Below are 9,693 nucleotides of genomic sequence, written 5' to 3' on the forward strand. Positions count from 1 at the left end.
TCTTATTTTCGTCTTTGTGTCTGCAGGCTCTGTAGTGATGTCCCCTACTGGTGCCTTTTTTCCTTTTTTCATGGTCAGTTCAGGAGAGTTTCAGCTTCTTTGTAGGCTTGTCAAAGAACCAAATTTGAGCTTCTTTAGCCCTTTGTCTAGATATTCTTTTCTATTTCACAAACCATAGCTCTTTATTTCATTTCTTTTACTATCACTGGGCTTGTTTTGCTAGAGTAGAAAAACTTGCAAGAATGGAAAGTGGACAGGGGAATATTCCAAGCAGGTGCAAAAAGTAAGCAAAGTCTGGGAGCCAAGAAAGAGCATGGGGATAGGAACACTGAGGCCAAGGGCCTTGCCAGGTATTCTGTCAGAGTCCAAGCTGTTCCCTCCTTGCCACCGTGTTCATTGGCACTCCCCCCCACCCCAAGCTCCTAGCTCAGACCCCTTGCAGGAGGGAGCCAGGTTCAGGAACAAAGAGCCCCACTTCATCGCTCCGCTCCCCACCCCGTCCTATCAATGATCCTTCCTGAAAACAAGGGGCTTAGACAAATCAGTGGTTTTCAAACCGCATCCCTCTGGGCCTGAGTAGCAGAAGGGAGCACCTTTATGTGATGGGAGGAGGCTGGTCACCAGAAGCTGGCTTTAATCTGTCTCCAGTATGAGACTTCCACCTAAAACTTGCCTTGGAAAAAGACATCAGCTACATGAAACTCTCTTGGTGATTATACGTAAACAGACTGGCTTTTTCTCCCAGTGTCACCCCTCACTCCCCGTGAGACATTGGGCAAGTTATTTAATCTCTCTGCCCCTCGGTGTCCCCATCTGTACATGGGCGTGATAATAATAGCGCTTAACCTTGTCAGGACTAAATATGTAATAGGGGAAAGTCCTTAGCATAAGAGTTCTTTTCTATGGTTTCTTTTTCATTTTGGAGAAAGCAGCTCCTCGGATCACTGACCGGGGTGAGTGCCAGCACATCTGTGTTCTGTCTTCATCTCTGTGGTCTGGGCGGCTGGAGGGAAACAGTGCCTACCCTGCTACAGGCCACAGCCTTTGCCTTGCATTTCCCGGAAAACTCTTTGGCAACCCAGCCTCCAGCTTAGTAGATTCAGGATGCACGGTAAGAATTCAGAATCTTAGTAGATTCATCTTGACTTGACTGTACCCTGGCCAGGCAACGATCCTCTCTGCTACCTACAAAGGCAGGCAGGGCAGCCAGAGCTGCCAAGAGGCTGAGATAAACCCAGAAACCGACAGTTCTTAGGCGGAAGCTCACATCTTCCCCCTCCAACAGGAAGGTGTCCACAGCAGCTGCCATCAGCACCCAGGTGCTCCCTCAGCCAAGTAAATTCAATCTTTCTCCCCCCTTCCCTTCCCCTCTCTCCTTCCCTTTGTTTCTCATCTTCTAGGAAGGCCTAAGCCAAAGTGACCCACTTCGGGGACTATCAGAGCATCCGGGGTCCTTGGAGTTTTAACATCTAATTTTGGAGACAGAAAGCAGAAGCCCAGGTTGGGGACAGCAGGCATCCTACCTGCCCCCTCCCCCCTCCAGGACACCGCAGAGCCGGAATAAAGCCTAAACTCTACTGCAGATCCAGGGCCTTTTCTTTGACCCCAGCTGATCACTCCAAACCCTGCAGGTTGGGGGCCATATTCAGGACCTGTCACACTGGCCTCCCTCAGTCAGCAAAGATGTGTCCCCACCATGCAGAATCAACCTCAAAATCTCGAGCCACATGTTCCTGGTCCCACCCCTCTCGGGGCAGCAGGCAGGAGCACTGGACCTGGGGTGGAGAAGACACACTTCTATACCTCTTAGCTTTCCTTCCCCTGCTGCATTCAAGCTGAGAAAAGCCTGACATCTCAAATGCTTTTCTCTGTGACTTTTATTTCTAGATGCACTCCGTGACCTGTTCAACTGCTGTCTCACATTTAACCATAAGAAGATCCCCTTGCAGAGGCTGAAGAGCTATGGAATCACCAGTAGCCAGTGTCTGCAGGCAGCTGTCCTGTAGCTAGAAAAACCCTGCTCCCCTCCAGAGCCCCACCTCATCTCACCCCTTCCCTTTCCTTCCATCCCCCCCATCCTAAGTTCTGCCCCACAAGACAGACATAGACTAATTTGAGATGTCCTACTCAGGGGATAAGATCCAACCAGACTATGTAATCCAAAGCCTCCTATTATTACATCAGGGACTAGGCCCAGAGAGGGCCGGTAACATCCCACACCCTCCTCGCTGAATGGGTACCAGCCTCACACTTGGGCGGTTGCCCTGCTGGATGCCAGGCCAGCTTCTCCCAGGGCGCGGCGAGAACAGCAACTACCCCCGGAGGGCCTCTCCTTTCCACACCCCTCTGACTTCCTGTCCCAGGGCAGCACCTCACCTGTAGCAGGTGGGCCTGGTCATCCCTAATGCCTTGGATAAAACCCTCCAACATTTCACCTAACCCTGCCAGCCCACCTTCACCCACAGCTTTAGAACCAAACTGGCCGAGGACATCAGTGCCAACCCAAAGGAGCAATGGGTCTGGAATTATATGAAACACCTGGGTCAGAAACCTCACACCGTGAAGACTTGGACTCTTTTGGCCACACTAAGACCAAGCCAGAGGCTGAGAAATGATTCTTCTCCCCCAGGCTTCCTGTCTCTATCCTGGACTAAATTGACCTGAATTTTCAAATAGGGTGCTTTCTGTTTCCTGATGCAAAATGTACTATGTCTTAAGTAATATTTAGTATTATTTGAATTGTGGCTGGTTGGGGAGTTATTTTGAATATCGGTGATCTCTTTTTTTAAAGCAAGGCCTTGAGCCACTCGGTTCCTGTCATGAGCCCCAGTTCCTTCTCCCGTAAGCTGTGGGCAGTGGGTCTTTCTCCTGCCTAACTCCCCAGGGGTGATGAGCGTGCCTATGAGAGCCATGGCGAAGAAGGGCTACTGCGATCTAGGGAGGACAGCGCCTGGTGAACGTGAGGTGTTGCTAAATGTGTTAACATGGAAACATGAATGCAATTGTAGGATGGCTGACTTTTTGCAGAAAATACATTTTGTTTAAAATCTCTAATACAGTAGTGGCGTTTTCTTCAGGGATAACTCCCAACCAGTAGGGGGTGCTCTCAGGTGCAGGTGGATGGCAGAGAGTGCTAGAGGAATGCAGATGTAGCCAGGGCCTGGCTGTGTGGCTAACCCGGGCCCGTCTGAGTGTCAGGGAGGGCCTGGCTTATCAGCCCAGGATATTCTAGAACAATGGCTCCAGTCCCCAGCATTAGCTTCCAGTGGGTCTCCCTGCCCTCGTCCTCCACCCTGGAGTAATACAGCCAGTAAGTGCACTTGACACACCCCCTGGTGGGGGCGGGGGAGGGGGAGGAATCAGGTGACCCGTCCTGATTAACATATCAGACTTGACAGCAAAGATGGGACTTGGACAGATGGTGTAGCACAGTAGTCACAGCAAAGGCTCTCCCGGAGGAGATGCGGGATGGAAAAGAGGGGAGAGGGCCTGCAGGGAATATCCCCAAATAGTCAGAGTAAGGGATCCAGAATGGAAAAGCCAGAGACCTTTGGAAAGGAAGGTTGAGGCATGGTTATAGAGGAATCGGAATATCAAGGTGGGAGTTTGGAGTCAGCTCTGAAGTCTTTGGAGCGATGGGGAGGGCAGGGTGTGGGGTGCCAGGAAGAGTAGGCTGGGATGGGGGCCGAGGGCAGGATGGGGTTGGCAGGGGGGCAGTGAGAGCAGCCTACTGCAATGGTCCAGGTGAGGGGTAGCCAACGAAGCGGGGCAGCCATGGGGACCGAGAGAAGAGGTGGCCTAAGAAGAATGAGCCAGATGCGCTGCATGTTGAATGCCGGGGAAAGAGGGAAAAGCCGGGAGACACAGGACAGGAGCCCGTCTCCCCTAAAGCCACCAAACCCTGAGACCCAGAATTCACTGCCCTCCTTTGCTAGTCTCCCGAGGGTCTCATGTTACACAAGTTGGAGCTTGTGATTGTCCCTCTTAAAGGGACAGGACCTCCTCTTCCTCTCTGTCCCCTGAGGGGCCTCCTGTTCTTCCCAGACTGCCTCCCTCCCCTGGATGACTTGTGTCGGCATCTTCATCAGACGTGGACCCACCGATGCCTGGACCCTCCCCAGGGCCCTTCCCAGGAGAAGGCCCTGCTAACCAACTCTGCAGGCTCTGTCCGGTTGAGACAGGGTCCGGGTATCATGCTGTACCACACAGTCACGTGGCATCTGGGGACTCGGGGAAGAGTTCTACCCTGGGAGGCATTGTAAGCAGCTTTGGGCAGGAAAGCGCTCTCTGCAGGAGGTCCCCTTTATCTTGTTGCTAAACTTAAACCAGTCACCCCCATGCTCTACTCATCTCTGGCCCTAGCACACTTTTCAAACCTTTTGATCACACAACACTTTGCCTAACTTGTTGGTTCTTTACATAGATCAAAGAAGCAGAAATGAAGAGTAAGTAATTAACCGAGGACCAGATCTCTTCCCCAGCTTCCCCTTCAGTAATCTCTCGAAAAAACTGCTAACAAGAGAGCATCTAAAGAAAGATCACAAGGAGTCGACCAGCTTGCACACAAGCCTGCACACAGCGGGGGACGGTGATGACTCTGACCCCCCATTTCAGTGATTAACTGAGATTACTTCCCTGTTTCCCCTTAAAAACTTTCATGGCCGGACTTCCCTGGTGGCGCAGTGGTTAAGGATCCGCCTGCCAATGCAGGGGACACGGGTTCGAGCCCTGGTCCGGGAAGATCCCACATGCCGCGGAGCAACGAAACCTGTGCGCCACAACTACTGAGCCCGCGTGCTACAACTACTGAAGCCCGTGCACCCTACAGCCTGTGCTCCGCAACAGGAGAAGCCATGACAATGAGAAGCCCGTGCACCGCAACGAAGAGCAGCCGCCGCTCACCGCAACTAGAGAAAGTCTGCGCGCCGCAACGAAGACCCAATATAGCCAAAAATAAATAAATAAATAAATAAATTAATTAATTAATTAAAAAAATAAACTTTCATAGCAAGCAGAATCTTCGGAGGTGGTTTTGGGGGGACGCTGAGTCCACCATCTCCCCAGATTGCCAGCATTGTGATTAGAGGCAACTTTCCTTTGTAGCAACACTTGTGAGTTTGGTTTTGTAGGCAGCCAAGCAGCGGGAACCCTGGGCTCTAATGCCTGATCCTGACTTTCTGCGTGTCCTCAGGCCTATGGGTGTCCCTCTCCAGCCCTCAGTCACCTCATCTATACAATGGGGCTAGCACTGTCTTACAGGCAGATGATGCCCAGGATCCCTTCCAGCTAGGGCAGCTTTTGGATATCATCAGCCTCTGAACCCTCTGGGCAGGGCAGAGTAGGCGGGGATGATGGGGAACATCCTGCATCCAAATGGGGACCCAGCCCCGCAGAGAATCTACATCACAACCCAGAGAATCTACATCACAACCCAGAGAATCTACATCACAACCCCGAGTCGAGGCTTATCCCCCAGGACAAAGGCAGTCAGCTGAGAGGTGTAAGTCATTTATTGGCTCCTATTGGTGAGAAGTCAGTTCTCCTGGCACCAGGTCCAACATGTTTCCTTTTCTCCGGCTCCTGACCCCAGCCCCTCAATGGCAATCAGCTTTGCACCCTGAAATCCCTGTGGGGTCCAAGAGGCACAGGGAGGCAGAAGTTGAAGATTCTAGAATTTAAGTATATAAAGCGATAAGTGACAACATAGCTTATCAGGACCCAGCAGACCCTCTGGCGTGACCCGGCAAAGTTGGGACAGAAGGACTGGTGTAGGGTTGGGCGTTGAGGGGACAGGTAAAGCCACGCGGTGTCCAGAGCCCAGGATGGAAAGGAATCGGCTCATATTTCCTTTCACCGGCAGGGGTTTATCCTTTTTAAATAATCCCGAACCCACGATTTTGTCTGTGAGACACAGGCCTCTCGGCCTCTGTTCAGCTTCAATCTGTAGGCAGAGAACAAAGGAAGGGCTAAGTCACCTGAGCCACCCCCTGGGTGCCACACACAAGTCCCATCACCCCCTCATTGCTCCTGGGTGCCCCTAAGCTTTTCTCCCGGGGCCTATAAAATGAAGTTGTTGCATAAGACCTAGTTTGTACACTGGGAGGAACACCCAAGCTTCAGGGGCAAGGGATGGGGGGGGCTTTTAAAATTGCATTTCCTGGACCCCTTTTGCGGATTCATTGTATCAAGGTAGAGGGAAGGCTGCAGACATTCTGAGGATCTGCTAACATGGAAAATTCCCCCCTCAGAACATCTCTGAGGGCCCACCTGCTCCATCTTTTCATGTGTCTGTGTCCATCCGGGACCCCTAGTCATTGCCTTGGATGTATGTGTGTGTGTGTGTGTGTGTGTGTGTGTGTGTGTGTGTGTGCACACGCTCACATGTGTTTCTTTTCTGATCTGCCCACCTCCCAAACTTGGCTATTGTCCAAAACCGTAGATCAATTCTGCCTTTAATTATCTGCAAGACCTTAGACAAATCTCTCCAATTCCCTGAACCTCAGTTTTCACGATAATGAAAATGTGTGCACCAAGAGAGTTAGATGAGATAGTAATATACATGAAAGTGCCTTATAGACACTGAGTGGCAAGTGTAAGCTACCTCCCTGGAGCTTCATAACGACCCTGTGATGCAGCTATCGTGTTTACGCCACTTCACAGGTCAGGAGTGCAGAGGGGCTACCCAGATAAGGAGGTTCAGAAGACTTACCTGTCCAGAGTCACTCAAGATTATAGGTTGGCAAATCCAGAAGCAGAAACTAACTGAGAGGCCCTCACTCTTACCATCACCCAGCAGTGCCTGGAGCTTTTCCGCTCTGGGCATAAAATATTAAGATAGAACACTTGGCGCCTTGCAGCTCCAAGAAACCCATGTCACTGCAGGAGCACAGGTGTCCGGCCTAGCGCCCACTCAGCTCCTGCGCCCAGGTTTTGGCCGCCTCACTAGTTTGGTTAAAAAACCTTAATCCGGTGGAACATCGCCATCTAGCGTCTGCTATTCTAATTCCAAGTGGGCCGGTTTCTGTCCTCTGGAGAAGGGAGTCAAGGATGGAAGAGGATACAACCACTCACATTAGATGGTTTTTGTAGGAGCAGGTGGAGCTGGTGTTCTTGTAACACTGGATTCTCCTCAGGGCCATCCTTCTCGCCACCGGTGTGAAACAACAATTGGAGGATGACACATGCACTAGAAGAGAAGCGCAAAGATGGTTTGCATCCACTTCTCAAGCTGGACTGAGTTCCTCTCATCCACGATGGGGAAAAAAACAAAAACGAAAAACCCTTCCAGGACAGGCTCAGGCTTTGGGATCACATCCAAAGGGCACTAGTGTCTCATCAGCCACCCAGTTCTGTATTTAGGCAGTCAGGACACTGGGGTTCAGATCCCAGCTCCCCACAAAACAGCTGTGTGGCTTTGGTCAAGATGAGCCCTCCCCTGGGCCCCAGACTTGCCAGCTGTAAAGCAAGACTCTTTAGACTGATTTCTAAAGGCTATTCTAGTTCTGACATCCCACCACTAGCGTATGGCTCTGCCCTTATATTTGGGTTCAAGGGCCCTGAGACCCTGGTGAGTCCGATTCAACAGTAGTCCGCTATCTGGGGCAGGATTAGGGACTGTTTTCGGAGCTCAGACCGATGAAATGACCAGGCAAGAGCTTCCAGGAACTGATCAGCCCCACGCAGTCCCAACTTCACCCTCCACCCTGGTCCTCAGCTCTGACCCGCAACTCCCGCTCTGCCCGTTTGTAGCCCCCCCCACCCCCCACGCACACCCCACCCTCAAAAGACTTGCATTTCATTCCTGGCTTCTTCCTCCTGGTTTGACCGTTCGCAAAGCCCCTTCCGTATGTCTGCTGTTAGGTCAGTATTCTCTCATCAGCCTTAGAGGGCAGATGTTATCAAACCCATCTTACGGATAGCGAAACCAGAGTTTGGGAGGTATAGTAACTTGCCCAAGGTTAGCCAACTGTTAAAGCCCCAGATCCTGACCTCAGACTCTGCCAGTTATCTGTTACACAGTGGAGGCGAGACCCCAGTCAGTCCCTCCTCTGGACCTCAGGCCTCCACCTTGGCCTCAATGACCTCACAGCTGCCCTCCATCAGTCCACAGGGTCTGGACGAGGCTGGCCTCCTTTGGCTGAAGCCAGCTGCTTAGCGGTCTGTGTGGGTCCCAGACTTATGGTTCTCCTACTGTCCCCCTGCCCGCAGGCAAGTCCTCCCTTCCTCCTCTCCAGGGAGAATTCTTGCTGGAGGAGTGGAGATGAAGGCAGTGAGCTCAGGGTGAGCCTGCCCCCGACCCCAGAGCACCTGCCTGCGTCTCCGCCCTCCCCAAGGAGGAGCAAAGAGACTCCAGCCAAACTCACTGCTCTTGGCATTCACGTCCTGTAGCCACGCCCCGGCCAGCAGCAGGCACACCAGAACCGCGGTGATGATCTTCATCTCAGGACATCCAGCTCAGGCCTCCCTGGAAGGAGTCCCTCAAGGAGTCTGGTGGAGTGAACAGCTGTCCTCTGGCCCGTCCTGCAGTAACCAGAGCTTTTATTAGAAGACCTGGGTGGGGTTTTCCAAGCCCCAGCGCAGAGGTGGGGAAGTCACAGGAAGAAGAGATGGTTACTCACATCCAGTGACCACGTGGAAAACTCCTTTCCTCGCCTCTCCTGGGTGGTGTGAGAGGTGTAGGGAAACTTCCCTAAGCGCAGGAGCAGATAAGGATCTTGAGAGGTTGAGTAGAAGCTGTCCCAGCTGAGAGGGACATGGAAAAATGTGAATGAGAGGAAGAGGCCTGTCTGTGGCTCCTCTGATGCCACGTCTTTCCATCCAGGATGGAGCCACTGTCCCAGGCACATGGTGGGGCAGAAGAGCTCTGCACCAGCACTGAGACACACATGGGTTTGAATCCAAGCTCTGCAAATCAGCGGATACAGAAACTCGCCCGAGTCACATCACCTCTTAAAGCAGTTGAAATCACTAAGACACTGTTGTCACTCTCCTATTTTCTTTGTCCTCTCAGACTGATACATTTTATTCCTTGGTTGTCCTTTTAGTGCGGTCTCAAAGAGGAAGGAGATTAAAGGGATGTGGCCAATTGGTTAAATGTCACCTTAGATCCTTTAGACTCACATGGGACACAGAGAGGGGCCAGGTCGCCACCCAGGAAATACTTTGCTCTCCCCTCCTCCCGGGGATGCTGCCCGGCCCACTCGAGACCAGGACAGGGCTGCCCCTCCAGCTGATCACTTCCCATCCTCTCCCTCACTGCGGCTACCATGAGCCCAGGACAGGAAAAGAGGCGACAGAAAGACTTAGTCATGCCTCCCCCTTCCCCCCTCCCGCAGCCCCAGAAGGAACTGGCCAGAGGCTCCAATTGCATGGAAACCTATCGTCCCACAGGGTCCCGCCCCCCAGCCCTACTCCATCTCTTCTTCTCTAAGCCTGGCACAAAGCATGGGCCAAGTAATAGCTCAATTAAAATCTCCATGGCCTTGAATGTGACGGATCAGAACTGCATAGTTGAGGGAAAGGTAAGAAAAGCTCCCAGCATCGACACTGAACCAGTTTCTCACGTGAACTACCCTTTTCTTAGTAAGAAGTTTGGGGGCTTCCCTGGTGGCGCAGTGGTTGCGCGTCCGCCTGCCGATGCAGGGGAACCGGGTTCGCGCCCCGGTCTGGGAGGATCCCACATGCCGCGGAGCG

At 52.3% G+C, this 9,693-nt stretch overlaps 2 protein-coding genes across 2 annotated transcripts; one reads left to right on the forward strand and one right to left on the reverse strand.

Moving 5' to 3' along the window:
* Nucleotides 1-1,104: 1,104 nt before the first annotated feature.
* LOC112065988 (C-C motif chemokine 13-like) lies at nucleotides 1,105-2,664 on the forward strand. Its single transcript, XM_024127791.1, has 3 exons — nucleotides 1,105-1,111; nucleotides 1,888-2,002; nucleotides 2,466-2,664. The coding sequence occupies exons 1-3, from the start codon at nucleotides 1,105-1,107 to the stop codon at nucleotides 2,662-2,664; spliced, it is 321 nt and encodes a 106-aa protein (XP_023983559.1).
* Nucleotides 2,665-5,756: 3,092 nt separating this feature from the next.
* Nucleotides 5,757-8,483, reverse strand: CCL1 (C-C motif chemokine ligand 1). Its single transcript, XM_007105615.4, has 3 exons — nucleotides 8,364-8,483; nucleotides 7,072-7,186; nucleotides 5,757-5,941 (listed from the first exon to the last, which is right to left on the reverse strand). The coding sequence occupies exons 1-3, from the start codon at nucleotides 8,437-8,439 to the stop codon at nucleotides 5,851-5,853; spliced, it is 282 nt and encodes a 93-aa protein (XP_007105677.1). The 5' UTR covers nucleotides 8,440-8,483; the 3' UTR covers nucleotides 5,757-5,850.
* Between the last annotated feature and the right edge of the window lie 1,210 nt (nucleotides 8,484-9,693).

Source organism: Physeter macrocephalus, chromosome 14, assembly GCF_002837175.3.
Source record: "Physeter macrocephalus isolate SW-GA chromosome 14, ASM283717v5, whole genome shotgun sequence".
NCBI lineage: Eukaryota > Metazoa > Chordata > Mammalia > Artiodactyla > Physeteridae > Physeter > Physeter macrocephalus.

What these genes read in the sequence shown, in the direction of transcription:
- LOC112065988 (XM_024127791.1), top strand. An exon ending in TGTCTGCAGGCAGCTGTCCT is followed by an intron (nt 2,003 to 2,465) that starts GTAGCTAGAAAA and finishes CTTCACCCACAG; the next exon opens with CTTTAGAACCAAACTGGCCG.
- CCL1 (XM_007105615.4), bottom strand. Translation starts at nt 8,439, where the DNA reads ATGAAGATCATCACCGCGGTTCTGGTGTGCCTGCTGCTGGCCGGGGCG. An exon ending in GGACGTGAATGCCAAGAGCA is followed by an intron (nt 7,187 to 8,363) that starts GTGAGTTTGGCT and finishes CTTCTCTTCTAG; the next exon opens with TGCATGTGTCATCCTCCAAT. An exon ending in TCCTACAAAAACCATCTAAT is followed by an intron (nt 5,942 to 7,071) that starts GTGAGTGGTTGT and finishes CTCTGCCTACAG; the next exon opens with ATTGAAGCTGAACAGAGGCC.